The following is a 23,926-nucleotide window of genomic DNA, read 5'->3' as shown; positions in this document are numbered from 1 at the left end:
AAGGGACTCAGTGAATCAAGTTATTTCAAGTTTATAAAAAACTTTATTATGAAATAAATGGGAAGTTTTAGATAAAGTTAGAGATTTATTTCAGTTTTGTAACCATATGACTTGTTAGTAGTCTGTTCTATTTATTGGTTAATTGGCTCCCATTAATTGTTTCTTACAACTCATATTAACTCAGTTGTCCACATGATGGCACTATAATCACAGGATTAATAGAAGTGACACTCCACCCAAAATCTATCTCAATGAATACAGCACCTACTTCTTACCCCTGGCTTTAGCCTTTAAAAAGCTTTTTAAAATTTCACTCTCAAGAGAATTCCTGTTGAACAGTGTCACTCAATCGTTTCCAATGTTGACAATTTTCCAGAATATTCAAATATTCCTAGAAACTTTTCAAATATACACTCTTATGAAAAACATGGATATTTGTGGCATTAATTTAGTTTATCATACTTTGCTGAGAGTCTTTCCTGTTAATATTTAAATCAAGTGTATTAGTGAGCTATGACAGTGACAGCAGGACCCTGAATGGCGGCAACTAAGTGGAATCCAGCCATCAAGAATATTTTGTGTAGACCTGTGCCTTTTCTTCTTTACATGTCAACAGTAGGGCAACATGCATCTCACATTCAAATGGTTCCATTCAAGGATGGTTGATTCTTTTTCTATTTATGACCAAGACCAAGAACACAGACAAGATTCTCAGACATGTGCGCTTTATTGGGTTCTTGTGTACACCAGAGGCATGAAGCCCCATGCACAAACCTTTAAACACCCCCATACAAGGTAGAAGCTTTGTCTTTTGCATAATGACAAAAACAAACTGGACCAAGTATCGTTTAAGGCTGAAAGTACAAAATCAAAACAAGTTTCAGATTACATAATTTACATATTAAGCAATACTACAGGTCTGATGGGCAATGGGCCCACCAGAGAATAAACCTTCATAGAGGCAAATAAGGTGGTGAACAAACACATCTGGAATGACCTACACAAACACGACAATGGACATCATGTTCCTCACACATTCACACCGCCTGGGACACACGCTCTGTACTTCCTGCAGAGTTTCTCCCCATCAGGGGGCATGGTGCCATAGCCATAGTGATGAGGGAAATGGGAAGTGGTGTGGGCTCAGCATACACCAGTGTGTTGGTGCAGGCGTGTATGCAGAGCCAGTCGTTTGCGTTTGTAGCAGTGTGTGTTTTGAGGGAGGGGACTGACAGTTCGTTTAGAAGCACTTCCTGTGGACAATGCTGGGGCCGGACTCATCGTACTCCTGCTTGCTGATCCACATCTGCTGGAAGGTGGACAGGGAAGCCAGGATGGAGCCTCCGATCCATACGGAGTACTTCCTCTCTGGGGGAGCAATGATCTGAAAGGGGAGAAAGAAGGAAAACGGTGTTAAAATACTAAAGTCAATAAACGTACATCCTTCAAGTCAACAGTTAATTGTGGTAGAAGCTTTAAGTCAAGAGACTGAACACTGCAGTAACCATGTTTGTCCACTGTGTGGCAGTAGAGGTACAGATCTTTCTGGAACTTTTTTTTACATCAGTGCCTCAGGGCGGATTAGAGTGCGAGTAATGAGGATGAGTTTTACCTTGATCTTCATGGTGGTGGGTGCCAGGGCGGTGATTTCCTTCTGCATGCGGTCAGCGATGCCAGGGTACATGGTGGTGCCTCCAGACAGCACAGTGTTGGCGTACAGGTCCTTACGGATGTCCACATCACACTTCATGATGCTGTTGAAGGTAGTTTCATGGATACCGCAAGACTCCATACCTGTTAAAAGAGGGTGTAAAGTAAATTTTAAGTTATTGTGTTCCATATACTTTGATCTAATTCACAGATGAGTTGTAGCAACAAACAATTTTAATGACCTCTATGAATTGTTATGCTACAAGTATATTTAAGTCAGTGTGGGGATTGATATTTTGCTTAAAGTTTTCTTTTTGTTTCCCTGATTTAACCTACCAAGGAAAGAGGGCTGGAAGAGGGCCTCGGGGCAACGGAACCTCTCGTTTCCGATGGTGATGACCTGTCCGTCAGGCAGCTCATAGCTCTTCTCCAGGGATGAAGAGGAAGCAGCAGTGCCCATTTCTTGCTCGAAGTCCAGTGCAACATAACACAGCTTCTCCTTAATGTCACGCACGATTTCACGCTCAGCTGTATGAAAAGAAATTAGATTTCAAAGTCAGTTTTTAAAATTTTCCCCAGCTTCAAAAATTAACTTGTTTCAGAATCTGCGTTTGTGTGCTAACCTGTAGTGGTGAAGCTGTAACCCCTCTCAGTCAGGATCTTCATGAGGTAGTCTGTGAGGTCCCTGCCAGCCAGGTCCAACCTGAGGATGGCGTGGGGAAGGGCGTATCCTTCATAGATGGGCACGGTGTGGGTCACACCATCACCAGAGTCCATGACAATACCAGTGGTACGACCAGAGGCATACAGGGACAGCACAGCCTGGATGGCCACATACATGGCAGGGGTGTTGAAGGTCTCAAACATGATCTGGAGGAGAGAAGAGATGAGGAGATGAGTCATTAAAACAGTGAGTCAGAAACCTCATGTAAAGTAGTATGGGTTAGTACAGTCAGATCAAGAAAAGCACAGCACACGGGCCAGTTTTGTTTTGAGTATAAACACCCTACTAAAACCAGTCATTACACAAACCTATACTTTTAGTTTGGTCAAGTTGACTGTACAAGATGAGTGCAGCAACCTGCTCCAACGTCATCTGTTGCATCATGCAGTCACCAGTGTAGTAAGAAACTTATACTTGTCATCTAATCTAACTTAAAAAAATTAAAATTAAAAAAAAGGCCTAAATTTGAAAACAGCAGTGACCATGCTGCAATTAGTCATTCCCGATGCATCACAGTGCGGAGAGATAGAAACCTGAAACATCCGCAGAGATGAAAAGATCAGCACAGGACAGAGGAAACCTGGAGATTGAAGGAGCAGGAGGAAATGGACAGATTGAGCAGAAGAAGGAAATCCTGAGTGGCAACATATTTGCCTGTTGCAGGGCCTGGCAGGTGAGCTGAGCGAGTTTACAGAGAGCGGAAACGTGTCAGCCATAGTTACCTGGGTCATCTTTTCCCTGTTGGCCTTGGGGTTCAGGGGAGCCTCAGTGAGCAGGACTGGGTGCTCCTCGGGGGCAACTCTCAGCTCGTTGTAGAAGGTGTGATGCCAGATCTTCTCCATGTCGTCCCAGTTGGTGACGATACCGTGCTCGATGGGGTACTTCAGGGTCAGGATACCCCTTTTGCTCTGTGCCTCATCACCCACATAGCTGTCTTTCTGGCCCATACCAACCATCACACCCTGGGGAGCAAATAGAAAAGCAAGTTAAAAACCAATTCAAATTAAATGGCTAATCATAGTTTATGATTTGTATGATTTGATAGGGAAACCGTACCTGATGCCTGGGACGTCCAACAATGGAGGGGAACACAGCACGTGGAGCATCATCTCCTGCAAAGCCAGCTTTGCACATACCGGATCCGTTGTCGACAACGAGGGCGGCGATTTCATCATCCATTTTCTGGACAGAGAGGGAGGGATGAGAAGAGGGGGGAGAGTGTTTAAAACGGATTCTCTGTGACAGCTATGTGTTACATCTGGCAAACATCAACTGGATTGGAGTCTTGTCATTATGGAGACCGGACGCTGGATGTCGCAGTGGCGCAGGTTCCAGTCCAAATCCAGAGCTGAGAAACAAAGGCAGTTTCTCCCTCGGTCTGGTCATGGCCATATAAGGCAAAAGTGAGAGCAGCTTAGAGACGGCGGCGGCCCGGCCCGTGAAGCCGCCCCGTGTGTCGTTAAACCTAAAGTGACACCGACAGCCGACCACTCCCTTCACTGGGAGCATCACAACAGCACGAACAATCCACACATCGCTAATTCACACTTCGAGTAAGCGGTTTTAACAGCTGAGGTGACTGAACTTCCACCTCCTGTCACCCCAATCATCCATTAACCGCGATCGTTATGTCGTGTCACCATAGTTACAAGGGTACGTTGGGGAAGGGGGGGCAACTTCTTAACTGACAGTTACAACATTTAACCTTCACGTTACTGTCATATTACTTCATGCATTTACCACAACTACACGCCCGCTTCGGGCTTTTAAAACTGAATCTGCCAACATCGGTCTGTATGTAACTGGAGACACCAGAGCCGGACACCGTGCCAAGGCAGGTGCTTACATGTAAGCGAGAAGGTCAAGCTACTTAACGCGAGTCTTGATTTGTGAAACTGATTAAGCGATGACAGCACGGAGCACTCGGGGTCATTTCACTCCGTCTGCGAAATATAAACGACAGCATAGCAACGCGTGTCTAACTTACACTTAAAACCGTTAACGTGACTGGTTGCATCCCCTGAAACTGTAAGCCGGTGCACGGTTAGGGGAAAGACGAAAAAAAAATACAATGAATGGGAGGTGAATGAGCGAATTTAAGTTAACAGTTGTAACGCTAACGAAACTTCGCATAAAAAACCTCACATTATAACTAAATTCAGTTCGCCGGTCAACAAATATACATAATAATACAAAAAGGCATATCAAATACAAAGACATAAACTTTTCTCGTCGTTCCGCAGTTGTCTTACCTGTGTGAGGGAGGGTTCTCGGCTTTAGGAGGACTGTGACTGAGCGCTACACTCCGGTAGGGTTTAGTGTCTGGACTTGACTGCAATGGAGGCCAATAAATTGCAGGATTTTATCAGAGCTCGTGCTGCAGCCCCTCTCCATAAAAGGAGAACTTTCCGCACGGCGCCCTCTGATTGGTTCTGCCGCATCCACTGGGTGTGGCGCATGCAGAAACCGTTGTGCGCTCTGAGGAGACAGAGGGGACAGGCAGCAGGGAAACTAACCTATATACTATCAATATTATCAATCTGCTGCTCCATCAAACACATTTTCAGAGCTTAAATCATGTGTATGATCGCAGTGGGAATGATATAAACATGTGGGGAAGAAATCACAGAAGTCTTGAAGGTGCTTGAGTATGACAAACTGAAATATGTGGCTTTATGTATTCTCTGTTTCATTCCCTAAGCACATTTTGATGTCCAATCTGATAATAGTTTTAAAATCCCTGACATCACCCATATTGAGAGGGGGCCCACATATCCTGGATGCACACTTGATTAATATACCCTTCTGTGTTCTATCTTTGTGCATTGGGGGGGAATATTAAGAGCAGCACACAGACAGACACGGCAGTGATTCATTTGAATTAAGTAATGCAGCAGAACTGGCTCGCACACAAGACTGTGCTAATTCTCTCACTCATGGCAGACACTCGTGGTTAGCAGTGCCAGGACATGGGGTGGCAACAATCTCAGGGTCACTGACAGCGCTGTTAACACCCTGACTGACACGTCTGCCTTGGCATATCACTGTGCCGCACGCACAACACACACACATGCAGAGTGTCAGCGTGGTTAAGCCGAGGTATGTTTACAGCAAACAATCTGGAAGCTGTAAATCTCTTGTCTCTCATCACTTGCCTGGTAATGTTTAAATGAGTGGCAGGGGCTTATCTCAATGAGATGTGATAGACTGGTGTGTAATTAGCTGGACATACCTATATTTGGTGTCAGAACGCATCTGCAAGGCCTATTATGCAATTTATGTGACTGATACTGTCTCTCACCTGCTCATGCTCACGCCCAAATTATGTAAAACAATGAAACTCTTGTGCAGCCTTGAACCTGAAATACTTGTTTAGATATCTACACTGTCTTCACTTCCTCATGCAAAGCTCATCTTGTAAATTGACCAGAGACTCAGTGGGTGGGTCAGGGTGCTGTTTTAACTCAATAAGGGCACCGGACAAAGACTCATAAACTTACACTGGGAATTCCTACTGGCTCTATGTGTTCCTAATAAGGATATATGGGAGCCAATAGTCGAAAGAGACAGGAAGTAGGTTTCACAGGACATCACCTCTGCAGATGCGCGCAGGAAGTGACCACGCATACCTACAAACACACACACACACAATCGGCCCATATGTCGTCAGGTAAGGAGCAGCTAAGGACAACACTGAGAGGAGTGAATGAGCTGATGAGGGAGCTGGCTCTTCAGACTGGCATTATCCTACCCTAGACACACACACACACACACACACACACACACCAAGTATAGACCCAGGGCAGGACAGCCATCCCTTTAAGAGTTCCTTTGGATGACGTCCATATAAGGAGATATTGGAGCGAGTCACATGGGGGGAAGAATGCACTGCTTGGGTCATGTGACCAGTCCGAGGAAATGAATGAATCTCCCTTTTTAAGGCTGTGTGTGTAGGCATGTGTGTCTGTGTGTGTGTGTGTGAATGTGCATGTTGCTTCACCACTTCTCACCTTGATTTGTGTCCTTCACCAGCACCCATAGATTTATTTTTAGAAGGGGAGAAAACACCAATGTTTTCTCTTTTTTTTGTCCCCCCCCCCCCTTTTTCAAACTTTGTACTCTTGAACTCCTGCCTGGCAGTGATTTCTCAACGTTTCCTCTGGACACATCATGCCCTTCCTCAGGCCATTTCAAAGCTCGGGTGCGTGCATGACTCATGCATGCATTACAAAACACACACACACTCACAGTCACACACACGTATACGCGCTCCCTGCATTGCTCACTCGCACAGTCAGAGAAATTCACAGGCTTGGCTCCCGGCTCTGACTAAGACCGTATATGGAAGAAGCTAGCAGGTAGCTTCTGTCCACATTTCACTCATCCCTCTCCCTGTCCTCTGCACCCTCTCTCCTTTAACCACACATTCACTTTCTTCCTTTTTTTCTGGACGCACACTCTAGTTCACTTCCTCGCTCCTTTCCCCCTGGTAGGGACAATTACATGAGTGCAATATAAGGTCAGTGTACATATTTGCCTTTTACAACATGCCAGGCTGAGTTTCATCACAGCATCGAGAGAAGGTGTGGCTTGTGTGTGTGTCTGCTTGAGTGAGCAAGAGAGAGGAAGAAGGTATGTGAAATACTCTCGAAATGTAATCCTAGAACATCATCGTCATCAGTTCAAGACAGCAATCGGAGAATTCCAAGCTAACCTCAAACTGACAAAGGCAAATAAACACATCACACCAATTATCAGGGCTCTGAAGTGGCCTCCAGTGTGTCTTATAAAGGACTTTGAATTACTAGTCAATAAATCTCTCAGTGGTTAAGACTGAAGTACACCTCTGACCATATTTAAAGGTGCACTATGTAGTTTTGGCAAAGAACTTTTAATCAGAGGAGCAAAATATTGATTTACTATTTTACTATTCTAAGTCTAAAAAAAATAAACAAACTGACCTGAAAGTACAAAACAACTGTTTAACTTTGTTTATATGTGGCGGACCCTGCCACCATTCTCGCCACAAACAGTGTTCTGGACTTTATTTTCCCTGGAGAACAGCTTGTGTATTCAATTGCGGAAAAGATAAATAGGGGCGGCTGTAGCTCAGCAGGTAGAGCAGGTCGGCTAGTGATCGGAAGGGCTGAGCTGAGCTGCATGTTGAAGTGTCCTTGCGCAAGATACTGAACCCCAAATTGCTCCCGATGTGCGGTTGGCACCTTGCATGGCGGCCTCTGCCATCAGTGAGGGCCCTGCGATGAGCTGGCGACTTGTCCAGTGTGTACCCTGCCCTCGTCCAGAGACAGCTGGGATTGGCTCCAGCAAAAACCTCCGCGACCCCATAAAAAGGGATAAAGTGGTTACAGACAATGAATGGATGGAAAAGATAAATATTTCGGGGTTTGTATTGTTACCTCATTAATATAGTGAATATTATAAGTCTGACATTTATTTTCTTCTCCAGAAACACATAGTGCCCTTTAACTATATGAGACCTCTCAGGTAATCTAATGTGTGTTAGCCACTCCCACAGAGTAAGCACAGACATGCAAAATATGGTTTTCTATGCACCCCAGAGCTTAAACCCTGGCCAGGTTGGGGGTGCCGAGTTAGGTTTCTCGTAAAAGTGTCAAAACCTGATTTACAGACAGGATCTCAGATTAGGTGCAGTTATAATGCAAGACACAACAAGTCATCTTGTTCTGTTCATATTATTAAACGTGTGATTAATGAACTTGTGTACAAAGATTAACCTGTTGAGGTCCCAGCAGAGCAGTTCCCTACATGCCCTGGTTCTACTAGTGCTCTAGTTTTGGCTGCACCAGATTTCAACACGCAGACTTTCTGTCTCAAGACTCATCTCTCACCTTGATTACATGTAACCACACCCATCATGAAGATAGCACAACTACATACCTGTAAAGTTCCACGACAACGTCTTACACTACTGTGACGCTATCGCATTGCAGATCTGGCCACAGACTCTGGCAACCGGATATGCTGAAAAATGTAGGACAGTCCGGAATCGCAAGCAGTTGTCCTGAATCCAGCCATGTTGATCCCAAAAATGAGACTACACCAGAGATTTGATTAGTTGTAGCCTAACAAAACATAAATATATAAAAACTGATCATCGTGAAACATTCTTCATGTTGCCCACTGACAGACACGGTTCCGGCAGGGTAGTCAGGAAACACGTGAAAGTCCATTTCCTGCATAAATTATGTCTCATGTTGACTTGAACAGTTGATGTCGTGAAGAAAAACGATTCTTTCCCGTCCTGAATTTCACCCATGCTCATTTGCTCACTCTACCACATACACCTGGAAAACAACTCTAAACTTCTTCTGAGGTAGTTGCGACTACAATAAAGCTCAGCCTCATTCTTCAATTCTGTGTGTTGCACTTATTTACCGAAGACTATTCATACTTACATACTCATTTTTATTCTACGCTGTGTGTCTGTGTGTGTATGTTTTTAATTAACAGTCGGACGAGACTGAGCTGCTGCATTTGATTGGATTCTAAAGCAAAAGTAATGCAGTTCAACATTTTGTGAGAATGTTTTTTTGCCCAAAGATAGATGAGAAGATCGACACCACTCCCATGCTTTATTGCGGCAGTCGTTTGGTTCAGCTTTGCATAAGATCTGGCAACGGTAACCGAATCCACCTACCAGCTCCTCCTGAGCTCAATTACTAACATGTTACATCTTGTTTGTTTTGTTGACCTATTTCTTGATTAAGTCACCAACCCTCACTTTGAAGATCTGGATCTGGATGGTAACTGTGCCCAAGGCATGGTTTGGCACATAACTGCTCACCACAAAGTGTGTTTTTTCAACTCAACCGGTTTTATTCAGCGTAGCCGTTTCCCACGGTTTCCAGTGTTTGTACTAAGCTAAGCTAACCAGCTGCTGGTTGTATTATATGCACCACACAGACATGAGAGCGGCGTCAGTCGTATCATCTAACTCTCTGGAAGATGTGAATAAGCTTCCATATGCTTTATCTTATTCTATCTGGTCTTTATTTCCATTTAATATTTTCAATTTCTCTTATATTTATTTGTTTATGCTAAACTTACTGTAACATGTTATAATGCATTAGTAGCTTTAACTGCTTTTGTGTCTGTTTCTGAAAATCAAGAACAAAAAAATACAATATATTCACTCTTACCCTGAATAACAAATCGGGTTTATTAAAGCATCATATAAGTGTGCTGTAGACATTTAGAAAGCATCTTCTTGTTTTTTAATTTTTTTTTTACAGTGTATCCTTCATCCTGTCAGAGTGCGCATGTAAGAAACGGACGGAAGATTCAGACAAACAATTTAACCAACAAATATACACTTATATACACTTATACACATTTACACGTATTGTTTTCCAGTTTAATCAACAAAACAAGAACATTTCGAGGTCTTGAAAGCAAAAACTAGCTGTGGATACCAGTGTCAGGACAGAGTTGATTCTTGTGTCACGCAGTCCAGCTCTTCCCCATTTCTACCAGCTCCATGCCTTCACAGTAGGACCGTGGCCTTGACAGCCTCACCTGGTTTCAGAGGGGAACAGCATATAATAAGATTATGAAATGAGAACAGATACACATAAATCTCTCTCCCTCTCTCTCTGCCCGCAAGCAAAGACATTATTTAATGCATGACTTTCTGCCAAATCAACAGGAACGCCTAAATAGTTCAGACTTTTTCGTAGGCAGCTTTTACAAAATGTCTCCTAACTCAAGAATTTTAAAAAATGAGAGTTTTTTCAAGGTAGTCTGGGGAGTTGGGTGATGGGTGACGTTTCCTATGTTGCTTAATTTTCACTGTATATGTGAAGTTTAACATGTCAACTGTCAATAAAATTTTGTTTTCTTGAATGACTTTAGCAGCTGCTGGGAGGTGAGATGCACTTCATCAAGTGGTCCAGCAATGCTGCTGCAAACTGACAATTTTTGCAAGGAAAGAAACAACTTAAATGTATTGAATTCAATGCCAAACTCACAAGAAGGCGTGAATTAATTAGAATTTCCACAGCCGCCTGGCAACGCTTTTTTGAAGTCTCTCCCCCTCTCTCTTAAAACCATGCAATTTGTAAGGGAGTCTCTGAATGTGGGATCTGAAATGCCTCCTCAAAGCGTCTCAGAGCTGTCCACTTGTGATTGGATCACTCAGGACGCATGTTGTTACCAGGTCTGAACAGGGCACTCGAACACTCACTGTGGGTGTCCTGTGGGAAGCCAGTTGCTGCAGAAGTGGGAAGGGAGTCCACTGAATGGGCTCCACAGGCCAGCTACACACAGAGAGGTCGCTGGCCTTACCCGAGTCCAACACGCCGTCTCCCACGCTCACCTCGCTTCCCCTCCAGCCATACTGAGAACTGCAGGGAATACAGAGAGGATTATTAACGCACACATTGTCCACACACTCTATACGTCGGTGTAAATACTTAGAGACCAGCGCTGAAATGATTCATCCATTAGTTTTCAGCTTTTGAATCAATCGGCAACTATTAACGACAGTCAACAATGCAGGTAATTGTTAGTTGCAGCCCTGTTACAGATGTGCATTTACATTTTTGTTGAGAAAAGCTTGTGTGTTTTAACTATGTTTGCTTCATATTTAACTGCTTGCTTTTGCTTAAACTGAATACAATTTATTTCTATATTGACATTAAAATAAATGATTAGGTGTAATAAGAAAGGGACTGGGCTTTTTAGCTTCTTTCAGCCTGTCGTTTTGGATTTACGACCCAAATCTTTGATGTTTCGGTATTCAGTTCAGTCTGTGGCTATATTTGAAACTGATAATGTTCATGTTCATGTTGTGATGACTGCCCTGGCCACTTTGTTCAGAAGTTCGAGGCAACAGGCTGTATGCATTTAGCTCGTTCTTATCTTGATCATTACTTCCTTAATTAGCCATCACTTACAGTAAATCTGATGTTGCTTTATATGATGAACTATTCACAGCAGACTACAGGCACTATAGTGTCCTATATCATATGTATATTGTATCACGTATTTCATGTTGATGGTAAATATCGCCTGAAGACTGACAGACATTTATCACCCTGCAGGATCAATAACTTTAACGTACTGATACGCTCAAACATATCCATTGATGTGTACTATTGGATCTGTGTGTGTGTGTGTGTGTGTGTGTGTGTGTGTGTGTGTGTGTGTGTGTGTGTGTGTACCTGTGGGGGTAGATTGTATTGAGTCGTGTTCCGTGGCTGGGGCATGTGGATGCCAGCGACAGTGTGTCGTCGTGGTAACAGCAGGGGCGGTCGAGCGCCCGCAGGTGCAGTAACTCATCGGAGCGTGTAAAGGCCGGATTATCCAGCGAGTCTGCTGATCCTGCCCACGAACGCAACCAGAAGCGTCCTGACAGCTCATCAAAATGGTTGAACCTGCGGTAGCTGTACACACAACAGATCCTGATGTATCATGTTATCTGGATATGAGTTCAAATAAATGTGTGTGTTTGATACAGTAAATTCAAAATGCTTGCTTTTGTTTCTTTTCAAAACAAGTGATCAACTTCAAATAAAAAAAATATGGTATGGTATGGTAAATGCAAAAAATAAGTATTTCGACAAGTGGTCTCTGATTTTGAACCTGTTGTGTATATATAATTTAAAAAAACTGGGAGAGTGGGAGAGAGAGGTAACTGTCATGTAAAATGACATCAGAAAACTACTCTCCTGAGAAACAGTCATTGTTGGTTTAAGAAAAATATAAACTGCAAAAACTCAGCTCTCAAAAACAAGAAAAAAATGGAATACAATTAGGAAAATATTACTAGAAAAATTATCTGCCAACCAATCTGGGAAATTTCTCTTGAAAACACACAATGTTTTTCATAAAAGTACAAAAATCTAGTTTCAAAGAATCCACAGAAATCTCAAAACCTGTACAGCTTCACTAAAATTAGGAAGAAAATATTCTAAAATTCTCACTATGTATTAAAATGTGACTTAAGTTATATGTGTGTGAACCCTGGACAAGCCTTAAATTACTCATAATCAGTAATATGACATGTTATTAAAATAGCTTGAAACAAGCTCAATGCTCAACAAGCCTGATAAGAAGTAACATCTCACATACAGACAAACAACAAGCACATATTGCCTGATTAAATTTATTTCATCTTTCATCATCGCCTTCTGCAGCGTGAGCCCGTTGGAGAAAGTAAAGCTCTTGAGTCCAGAACGCTCACTCCAAACTGTTAACACTCCGGATTTAAGGCTTAACTTTTGACTTATCGCTTCCTGTCTGAACTTTCTCCGTCTGAGTCGGAGTTAATCTCAATAGGATGAAACTTCATCGTTAAGGTGGATAAACTCTTCTGTCTTGCATTCTGACTTAAGTTCGGATGACAAACGTCTCCCGAAAAAGTCTTGACCGGTGCAACTTTAAGAGGCTGAATCCCAAAGTCCACACTTGGGGCACTTACACAACTTGCATTTGTCGAGGGATTAAACATCCACAGGGGACCTCAAGTAGACTTTTTGCTGGAGAAACTCAGCAGATGAAGACTATTAGTATAAAGCCTGTCGACCTTCGCCTATCTGCAAAACTAAAACAACCTCCAAGCTAGCAGCCCACAAGCTCAAATTCACAAGTAGCTCTAACACTAGCAATAACCCAAACAAACTAGCAACTGTTAATGTTTTTATGTGAGGGATTCAGCCATTTTTAATGCCTTGGCTCGCCTCCACACGTGTAAAACAGTTCCCCCCCTCCAACACACTCCTGGTTTAGTGACGGCTGTAGAAATACAAACAAGCCAGGATGTGTTTTTCTCCCAAACTAGAATGAGAATTAGTGCAGCCAGATCTTCCTTATAACAATATGTATGTGAAAATAAATTAAAAATAATAATAATAATAATGATAATGATGCAGAAGATAGTCTGCTGTAAGCGACACATAGTTTTTAAACTATAATGCATTTATTTGGTGCAGGAGTTTACTGATGTAGTAAGGTTTATCTTTTTTTAATCTTTTCTATGCTGCTTTTTTCTTACTTTTGGGAAGTACTGAAAAAATTTGCTACAATTACAAATAAATCCAGGCTATATAGTCCCTACTGGTTGACCATCATTCTTTTGTTTGCCAGGTTTGTGAGAGAGGGCAGAATATTCTGTTTACGACCGGGCTGCAAAGCAAACTATAACTTTTAACTGCATTTTTTTGTGTCTTGTAAACCAGTGAGGGTTGTGTGCGTGACACAAAAACAAGAGGGATCAAATCGAAATCACACTCGCTTATCATCGTACTTTGGCCAGTTTGACTGTGATACTGGTATTAAACTGCATTCTATGTGGCATTATAAAGGTATTGGTCTCGCTTTTATTGACAAAGTCAGCAGGCCAACCTTTGAAAAATGTTTTTTGCAGTGGGTAACAGAGATTTTGATGCGTTATGATGGAGATGAGTGCAGCTTGAAGTCCTGTCTGATAACACTGGACATTTGGATTCAGCCAGATTGTTTCAACATTTGCCAAGAAACCACAGCACAGACTTCATCTCGGTTCTGTGTTTGTGGTTTTGCAGCCAGACTGTGACACCTAGTGGACATGACTGGAATTACAATTACTGTAGACAGCAAATGATCTCCTCCAAGGTCATCATGTATATCAATCTTTGTACTGTAGGGTGTATCTTGTGAGCTGTAATGTTGAGTGTGTACATCATAAAGTCTGTGCATACCTGCTCCGAGTCTGATCTACTTTGGCCTGGATCAGGACGGCTCGGTACCGCCGCACTGCCACAAACGCCAAAACACCTATCACCGTCACCACGACGAGTAAGATGGCGAGACATGCGCCCACGAGCCGCGCTCGTGTCATCCTCACGTCACACCTCTGACCCATGTACCAGAAGTCCTCTCCTACAAGGCAGCTAGTGCAACAAACCAGAGAACACTTACATGCACAACACTTTCTCAGAGATGGAAAACGAGTGTACGAGCAGACGTGTCTGTGTGTTCTGACCGGCAGACTGGAAGCTGGCCCGGGTGGTGTGTGCAGATGCCGTGGTGGTGGCAGTAGTCAGAGTGGCAGACAGAAGAACAGCTGTAGTTTGAAGAGCCGGGCCGGGACACACAGTTGTAGCCTGCTGGGCACTGCAGCAACCAGTCACACACTTCACCCTGCAGACCTGGAGGCAGGTGAAAAGATGAGGCTGGTGTTATTCTTATAAACTGGTCAAATATAGGTGGTTAAATCTAAACCTCCGAACACACAATCATTTGACTGAGAAGCTACGGGAAATGTACCAGACAGAACAAAAAACGTACTCCTTGAGCCTCCAAAAAGATGTTTTTACTAAAAGGTAGAGTGTTGCCCTCTCTATACGAGGACAGTGAGGTGATCTGAACACTTACACCCTCTAAATCAAAAATGTATCTTAGTCTCCCTCCTTCTCCTTCATCCTTCTGATCTGTGTTTATATAAACACGTTCACATCACTTTCCTATTTATTTTTATTAATTATTACACTTTCCCAAATGCCTACCTGTGGTGTATTCTAAACACTTCAGTTAATCCTTCTTGCAAAAGTTTATTTATTTTTTTGTTTTTCCTTTTTTTATTTTCAGATGTTGTTCTGAAAAATGCAAAAAATAAATAAACAGCAGGCAAAATTGGGAATATGACTGTTTAAGTGCTGAAACTGTAATATACATATATATATATATATATATATATATATATATATATATATATATATATATATATATATATATATATATATATATATATATATACATATATATATATATATGAATGAGATAAATACAACTTTTATTTATTTTTTTACACCTTTTATTCATTGTTTTTTAACCCCTTTTTGCGGCGGCATCTTTTTCCACTGTTTTTTTTTTCCCCGCTGTGGATTAACACAAATAAGCTGCACTGGTGAGGATTCACGGCAGCAGGGTGGTGAATGTGGAACATACCAGTATCACCCAGATCAACAGTGTGACTCATCTATTATTATTATAGTTTCTAGAAAACAATGGGGCATTATGGAACAAGTGAGTAAGATATATTAAACTGTTTCTTTTTTTAAAAGTTTCTTTTTAGGAATATGATTGTTTCAGCAGGATTTTGGTCCGGCATCTATTAACTTAATAATTAAATTAATAATTGTTCAATTCTATTATTCTTTTAATTCCAAGTTACACATATATCATTTGTTTGCCTATTTTAGATGCATTTTAAAGATTTTCTTTATAACAATTTGTAGTAATCTACATGTATTAATCACTTTTGAGTGGCAATATGTGAGCGGATTGCAACATGACGTGAAAATGAGACCTGCCTGTCTCTCTCGGTTGCCGATACAAGCCCCTGGACGATTTGTTCAAGACGTTTAAAGTTGCTGGACTCTGGATTTCTTTGTGAACCACTCAGTTCAAAGGACGTGACTTTATGCTGCGCCTCTACAACAGTAGTAACGACCGGCTTCCAGCACGCCTGAAGTGTTTGAGTTTCGCACACATCACACAAGCTATGCTGGAATGTGGTTTAATGCTTTTTGTGTCTAAATATTTGGTATATGATCTATGTGAGCCCCACAAACAAGTGGGTGTTTCTTCTGAGTGTAGCTACAAATGAGTGTGTTTGTGTGTTTGTGTGTAGGTGTGATGCTGTCCAAAGTACTGAGACAGAGCAGAGGAGATTGTTCTATAGGCAGACAGACTGAAAATGTCACCTAATTTGGTGCCTGATTGCTTTGTCGTGGTTGCAAATTAAACTCGCAGCCTTACTTCCACTTCTCCCCATGATGACAGTAATCCACAGACATAAGGGACGTTCAGCGAGAGACAAAGAGAGAGAGCGCTGATAACAGTAAACAGCTGCGTCTACGTGCTTCTCCTGCTGATTATGAGTGATTATTGTGAACGCTCCAATTAATGAACGTAAATAAATAATGCTCTGTTTGTGATGACAGTTTTAGTTTTATTTCGTTCCAACAGCTTGCACCCAGGCGTTGTCTAGATGCCTGTCGTTGATTTTTTTTTCTCTCCCCCTGACGCACAAAGACAGCTCTCTCTCTTTGCTCCTGATTTAGAAATGAAACACTGAGTGTATTGCCTGTAAAAACACAGAACCAGTGCCAGTAACATTAAAATGCAGCTACAAAACTCACTCGCTGTGAATTTGCATCAGCGGCAATCACCAAAATTGAAAGGACTGAGATTATTACATGCCATAGTAACAAGTTCAATATGCGAGTAAGTCAGGCGCATTAATGAGATTTCTCATAACTGGATTGTGAGCTTAACTGAGTCCATCTAACTGAGTTATGATGTCTACATGAGTCTGCCTGTAACTGGGTTAATTAAGTAAGTAGGTTAAGAAAGGAATCCTGCCTCAGGTAAATATAGTGCACAGTGTCTGACGACTAACCAGCAGAGATGACAGGAAGGTGGAGAACAGCGTGCGTCAAAGGTCCGCCGTCAGACTCTTTAGTCGGTCTACAGGTGAGCATCTCTACCCAGACTTACCTCCCAGTGTGATGTTGGTGATCTTGGACGATCTGAAGCTCCTCCCCTCGCGCACAGCCTGAGCGAGTCCGGTTCGTTCCAGCAGTGATGTGGGTCCCTTCATGCTGAGCCACTGCAGAGCCCCGCTGGTTTTAAACTCCACCAGACTCTGAACGGCATGGCCACTGAAACAACAACACCACCAGCAGAGCACATTCACCTTTCTGCCTCTCGTGTAGGGCCATTATATTGGAGTCACAGAGCTGGACATCAAGGTTTTTCAAAAGTAAATATCTGGCCATGACTGAGAAAGTTGTGTAAAAATACTTAATAATAACTGTTCTGAAGGTAAATCCAAATACCCCAAAGACTCTTATAGCAAACTGGATGAAAAGAAAATATTCTATCTGCTGAAGAAAGAAGATTTGTGACCTGTTTCCCAAGATGTGTTGAGTGTTTAAAAATACTGGCTCTGACAGTATGAAGATAAACACGTGGTACTTTGTTTTTTTTTCAGATGTGACACTGAAGTTTCAGTTCTGTATTAACTGAAAAACATTGTTGAAAATAAATTCTACAGGAGTTTGCAAGTAAACGACGTGTACGTATGTGTGGGGGTGGAGAGACGGCCTGAAGATATAATTATCTACAAAAAGGTGGTCCTGTGCTAATTAGCACTCAACACAAAGTACAACTGATGCTGGTGGGAATGTCAGTAATTCCGCAGGCATTTGTTCATAATCTAAAGCAGACCTATTCAGCTGAACGCTTGTGGGGCAAAAATGGCCCTCGAACAACCTTATTCCGTTTTGTTTGTGGGGTTAATTAAACCTACAATCAAACAATCGATGACCTACTTCTGAGATCAAAAAGGCGCATTGTTTTTTCTTTTTCTTCATGTAATGTTTCTCGTTCAATTGTGCAAACCAATAAACAAAATGGAGAAATCAATATGAAGTGCATTGTTATGACACATTTAAATAAGTAGCTTTACAGGTCAGACAAAGGGAATGTTAAAGTCTGTTCCCTTGTATTATACAAATAACTTTTTTGACCTGATAATGATGCTTGAGAAAAGTTGAGGCATATGCACTGTTATTACAATTCATCCTGAGGGGACGTGAGTGTCTGCACCACAATTTGTGCCAATCTATTCCATGTTAATGTGAGTGAAAACAACTCCGAGCTGCTGGTGGAGCTACAGGAAAGTGAAGGGGTCACCAGAGTCGTCCTCATCCTCTGGGCACCGCGGATATCTGTACAAAATCTCAAGGTAATCTGTTCATTATTTGTCGAGATATTTTCCGTCTGGACCATCGCGGTAGCCGGACTGAGCGACCAAAATTGCAGCTCCATTTACCGCGGCTAAAAAGAGCGAGGACATGAGTCATTTCCTGTAACCTGGATTAAGAAAAAAAAAGCAGCTGCAATTTCAGAAACAGGTAGTGATTTTGTTGTTCATCATGCAGCAGACTGATTATTTTTTTTCATACAGATGGTTAGAAGAGTCTCTGATATTGGATGTTCAGCTCAAGACCTCACCTGCTCCAGACTCCCAGCAGCCTGCTGAACCCCGGGGCTCTCTGCAGGTACGGCTCCACCTGAGAGAAACAAGGAATGAAGCAGCCAATAAGTAAAATTATAAATCTACTGTATAATACCCGTTTATTTATTTCTGTTAGTAGCTGTCGTTTCTTTAATCTGATTGAAATTATTATTCCAGTGCAACAGTTTGAACTGACACTAAACAAAGTAGTTCCACTCGCTTTGAAGCATTTCATCCACCAGAAATCCAACAGATGAAGTAGAAGTTTTATTTGTTCATTGGATTCAAGCCTTGTTTTTTCACACACTACTTTGACCAACAAGTTGTTTCGAGCCCTTCGACCATTGAGGCATTCAACAATCCTTCAATCTTGAGAAGATCTTCGACAAAAAAAGTTTTTATCAGCCACAGACGAGCTCTGTTTTTCTGCCACCATGTTTCTGTCCCTCCCAGAAGCAACGTCACCTAATGTTAGCCTGACATAAACATGCACAGTAAGAATATATCCATTCCAACCAGAGAGAAACACTCAGATAAAGCATTTACACAGTTATTAGGTGCTTGTGTTTTCCTACTGAACAGATTATCTAATGTTCACACCACTCGCCTCGTTCTGAAAGTTCATTCAGATCAATCTCTTCTACTGATGTGATTAAATCAGGCATTTTTATTCAGATTATTAGCGTATTAAATGATCTCTCACCCAGGCGGCGGCGTCTTCCTCCAAGCCAGAATCAAAAGCCGATCTGGACTCTTCTACAATGACTTGCAGCAGCAGCTCAATTGACTGCACTGAAGCAGAGCAAGCAAATAAAATCACATTACAACAGGCCTAGACGCCCAAACCTATAACTTAATCACGCTTAGATGTGTGGAATACCTCTGATGGCTGCAGGCTGGTCAGGCACAATGTAGAACTTGGGCATCTGACTAGTTTTGGGGCTCCACGTGGGTACGATGGTCAGAACAGTCGGTGTGAGCGCTGTCTGCTTCTCCTGGCTGGGATGCGGGGTTGTCGAGAGTGGAGGTCCAGCTGCGGGAGTGTGTGTGGTTGTGCTGCTGGGAAGCTCATCGTCTTTCACTACCTCTCCGTGTCCACCGTCTGATTTTGCAGTGGTGAGCGAGAGCAGAGGAGCATGTGTCGTAGTAATGTAGTCGCGGGACTGTGTTTGTGTAGCTGGGACTTGAGTAGACGCCGGCGTAGACAGGCGGTTATCTTCTGTGTGAGGCGTATCTGATGGTTTGATGGTTGATGTTGGCGAGCTGGTCTTCTGGTGTATCGGGGTTGTGAGTGCAGCAGATTCAGTGGAAGTGGAAGGCAAAGCTGACGACGAGTAAGCGAAATGTGAGCCGCCAGATGAAGTAGTGTGTGTTCGAGGTGTGTATGAAGACGTAGGTGAGTGTGTGGACGCACCAGGTGACGTGCGAGGAAGAGGAGTTGGTGAAGTTGTAGGCGAGAGATCCTGAGTGGGACGCGGTGTGTAAGTTTTAGTGTCAGCGTTGCTTCCTGTCGTAGCTGAGTCCTGGACTCTGGGTGCAGAGGAAGAAGCTGTGAGTTCCCAGCCGTCAGCTTTCGTAACATCAGAGGAGGAGGAGAGGGTGTTAGTCGTGTATGTACTTTGCGTTGCTGCCTCACTGCTTGTGTGTGTGACTATTGATGACGTGTCCGGAGTTGGAGAGCGTGTTGTGCTCTCTGTGGACGACTTAACAGTGTGAAGCGTCTCCCCGTTTTCAGCTTTATCAGAGGACCCAAACGCAGAAGTATGACTGGTAACATCTGATGCAGAAGACGCGAATGAGTCAGTTCGACTCGTGTTTGGATGAAGCGACGCCGCCTCCGAGGTGCCAACATCAGTGTACGAATGAGTCCTGCTGGAGCCCTCTGAGGATGACGGTGATGTGGGTTCAGTGTCAGCGCTTAAAGGGTCAGAGGTGGCGGGGGAGGTCAGATCGGAGTTAAGTCCGTCTGTGCTTCGCTGGCTCCTCCAGGAGTGTTTCTCTCCAGGTGGCCCACTGGCAGCTCCACCACGTGGGCTGAGGATGGTGCCGCTCTCCCAGGGAGTCCAGGACTGTGGCTCAGGGGGAGAAGAAGTGAGAGGCGGGACGCCGGAGGCGGACGCCACCGATATGTTAGATGTCTGAGTGACTGTGTATTTGTCTGTGGCATGTTTCGGTGCCATCTGTGTTTGGAGGAGCTCGTTGCCAGAGTTTGTTTCTGTGTTCGCGGACTGAGATGTGTGAAACAGCGTGTGTGTACTATGCTGAAAATAGGGGTGTGTTCTCCCGTCAGCGAGGTGAGCAGCTCCAGATGTATCCGCTCTATTGTTCGGCTCTTCCTCAGGAAGAGGGAGAGTTTCCCTATCGGCTCTCCCAGCCGCAGCGAGTCCCTGCAGGGGTGAGGTGGGGTGCGGCAGCCCCCGGTCCTGAGAGGAGGGACTAGACTCCGACTGAGGCCCAGAGCTCCACTCCTCCAGACCTTCGAAGTGGCGACCCTTGCCCCCTTCAGTTCCTCTCACCACCTCTTGATCAACAGGGGCTGCGCTTGTAAAGCTGGTTCCTGTCTGAGTGCGACGCACAAGGTCTCGGTCTGAGCGTGGGCTGGTGTGGCCCTCCGAGGAATTCCTCTCATCTTCCTGGACTGGATGACCAGGAACAAACACAAAAACAGAGAGGGACAGGGTGAGGAGAGACGGAGTGGAAATCACAACAACATGACATCTCCCTCTCATGCCACAGCGTGTGTGATAAGAACTTTCCGACGGACAGATTTCCAGCTCGTTCCAAACAATACATTTCCACAGTCCCACACCATGCAGCCAAAGTAACCAAAACACTCCTCTCCTACTGTAAAAACGCTTCACGTATTCATTGAGCTAATATCAATTAGATCAAACTCTCGTGATCAGGGCGCAACCGCAAAGAAGTAGGGCACGCTGACTCAATAAACTAAAGTGGATAATTGAGTTTCTCACCATAATAAGACAGCTGAACTGCATTTGAAGTGTGTCCAGCTCCTGTCCAGATGAGTGAGGCTCTGTTTCCATCACAGCCAGAGAGCAGAAACGTCCCCCCAGTCTCCAGGACCTGATCTTCCTCGCTCCAGAAACAGCGCACTGATATGTTAGAACCACTCTCCAACTTTAAAAGTACCGTCCGGCCCAGAGGAATGTCTATAACCCAAGTGCAAACTGAAACTCGTAGGGTTTCGTCAGAGTGGTCGTTCACGGGTTCGAGTCTGTCGGCGTCAGTAAGAAGTCCAGGTGAGGTGAGGTCGATGTGTCCAGCGGGTTCTCGGCCCAGGCTGACATTTCCCCCACAGTGGTGGTGCGACAAGGCCAATGTTTTATCTGAGGGAAGAGAAGAAGATGCTGTGTTTCGACATTTACTGATATAAGTTTTAGACAGTTCATCCAAAGGGGGATTTTTCGTTCTCAGTTAGGCCGAGTGTCATTTTAATGGCATGAAAAGGTCACAAAATCAATCATTATAATAATTCATAAGTATGATGAAGTGTAGGGATGCAACTAGCAAGTATCTATGTTATTTAATAATCTGCTGACTATTTTCTTTAGTTAATCGCTTAATCGTTTAGCCTATAAATGAAAATAAAACATGGAAAATAACCCTCACAAGTCTTTAAATTGCTTCTTTTTTTCCCAACCAACATCAAAACTCCAAAGACTACATTTCCCATCATTAAAAACAAAAAACAAGCAGTGAATCTTAACATTTAAGGTATAGGAACCAGCAAAATGTGACATTTTTACATGAAAAAACACTGAAATGATTGTCAGAATAGAACTGTCAGAACTAATTTCTTTTGATAGATTAAATGTCTCATTGTTGCAGCTCAAGTAAAAATAGATTTTAAAAATGTTTGTGTAACATTAGACAGATCTTCCTTCAGCCTTTTCTTATTATTGTAATACCTGACGACCTCCTGGATTTGGGTCCGGGCTAAAGACATGTAGGTGACCACCAAACTCATCTCTGAGTACACAAACTTAGCAACCTATAAACCAATTTCATATGGACAACAGTGCAAACTGAGGTCTTGAAGTTGCTTTTTGTCCAGCCAACAGTCCAAAACTTAAAAAAACAACAACATTTATGATAATAAATAACAAAGAAATGCAGCAAATCTTTACATTTAAGACGTTGAAACCAGCAAAATGTTAAACATTTTACTTGAAAAATGTCTGAAATGACAATCTAAATAGTAGCTCATTTTCTTTTGATCCACTGGTTTACTCTCTAACAATCTGACCTCCCGTAGGATTCAGTATTCAGGCTACCCTAAAAAACCCAACTCTTCTTAGGTTACACAAACCTGGCAACCTACAAACATATTTTATATTACTATAGTTCTCGTGACTTAACTTAGACGTAAATTGATGTATTCACATGGTTTTTTATGTCCAACTAACAGTCCAGAAACCAAAGACTTCATGACTTGCATCATAAATAACAAAGAATACAGTAAATCCTTATGTTTAAGAGGGTGGAATCAGCAAAATGGGAAATTTTCACTTTAAAATGACTAAAACAACTGTCTTAAATACGTTTTTTCTAATTGTCTTTACATCGTTTAAGTGACTCAGTTGTAGCAGTTCTAATTAAAATAGATGAAGACAAACTTCTTTCACATTATTTTAACAAAGTGATGACCCAAATGATTTAGGTCTGGGCTTGAGACACTTAAGTACACACACCTGGCGACCAATGAACCTTCGTCAAATTGACAAAACAGCTAGTGAATTAACATAAAAGTGACACATAATGAAATAAGAGTTTCAGCTAAAGGTGTGTCCGATAGAAGGCTCACAGTGACAACACAGTGAGAGAGAGTTCAGGCAGATTTTTCTTACCTGTCGTGATAATAAAGAGCAACAGATAAACGTGGAGCTGCATTTCCAATCCTGAGACATTTCAGTGTTAATCCCAAATCCATACAGATGTTTTCAGATTCACAGTCTCTGTGCTGTCAGGCGAGGACGAGCAGAGCGAAACTGTTCTCCAGCTTTCCTGCGGACAGTCCCAACAAAACCGGAGAGGCGTCAGAAACTTTCCTCCTCCATCATTTCCTCCGAGCGGAAACCACCGCTGGTCTGTCTGTCAGGACGCACAGCCCGTAATGAGACACACGTGTGTCCGACACAGTGTCCTCTCCGTGGGGTTGGACGTGGAGCTTCACGCCGCCTCCAGGCTGCTCGGCTGCTCCGCGCGGTCGTTTGAATCTATCGGCATTTCCAGAGATGAGAGGAAGGAATCCAGCGGTGGCGGCGGGAGCTGGTTTTTACACGGTGTTTGAACGTTACACAGGAAACCTTTAACCACAGGAGGCACGGGGACATGAGAGGGCAGGGGCGATTCATTAGTGCTTTTACATCGACACCCCGCTGGGTGTCAGACAGGGCTGTTAAAAGATGGAGTCGTTTGTGTCTGTCACTCAGCTTCTGCTCTTTACCGGTTTAAAATGATTCATGGAGCTGTTTAAGTCACAT

The 23,926-nt window shown here is 43.1% G+C and overlaps 2 protein-coding genes across 2 annotated transcripts; both read right to left on the bottom strand.

The window, feature by feature from the left end:
* Positions 1-708: 708 nt before the first annotated feature.
* On the bottom strand, positions 709-4,781 carry actb1 (actin, beta 1). Its single transcript, XM_030418410.1, has 7 exons — positions 4,627-4,781; positions 3,431-3,556; positions 3,097-3,336; positions 2,274-2,520; positions 1,987-2,178; positions 1,613-1,794; positions 709-1,384 (listed from the first exon to the last, which is right to left on the bottom strand). The coding sequence occupies exons 2-7, from the start codon at positions 3,551-3,553 to the stop codon at positions 1,241-1,243; spliced, it is 1,128 nt and encodes a 375-aa protein (XP_030274270.1). The 5' UTR covers positions 3,554-3,556; positions 4,627-4,781; the 3' UTR covers positions 709-1,240.
* A 4,763-nt stretch (positions 4,782-9,544) lies between these two features.
* Positions 9,545-23,705, bottom strand: LOC115592598 (uncharacterized). Its single transcript, XM_030435553.1, has 11 exons — positions 23,291-23,705; positions 21,395-21,769; positions 19,303-21,060; positions 19,126-19,214; positions 18,419-18,477; positions 16,898-17,061; positions 14,379-14,544; positions 14,095-14,286; positions 11,578-11,799; positions 10,599-10,758; positions 9,545-9,931 (listed from the first exon to the last, which is right to left on the bottom strand). Exons 1-11 carry the CDS (start codon positions 23,331-23,333, stop codon positions 9,857-9,859), a joined length of 3,303 nt encoding a protein of 1,100 aa, XP_030291413.1. The 5' UTR covers positions 23,334-23,705; the 3' UTR covers positions 9,545-9,856.
* Positions 23,706-23,926: the final 221 nt, after the last annotated feature.

The sequence above is a fragment of the Sparus aurata genome, chromosome 1 (genome assembly GCF_900880675.1).
Source record: "Sparus aurata chromosome 1, fSpaAur1.1, whole genome shotgun sequence".
Lineage (NCBI taxonomy): Eukaryota > Metazoa > Chordata > Actinopteri > Spariformes > Sparidae > Sparus > Sparus aurata.
This window is presented reverse-complemented; position numbering and strand designations above follow the sequence as displayed.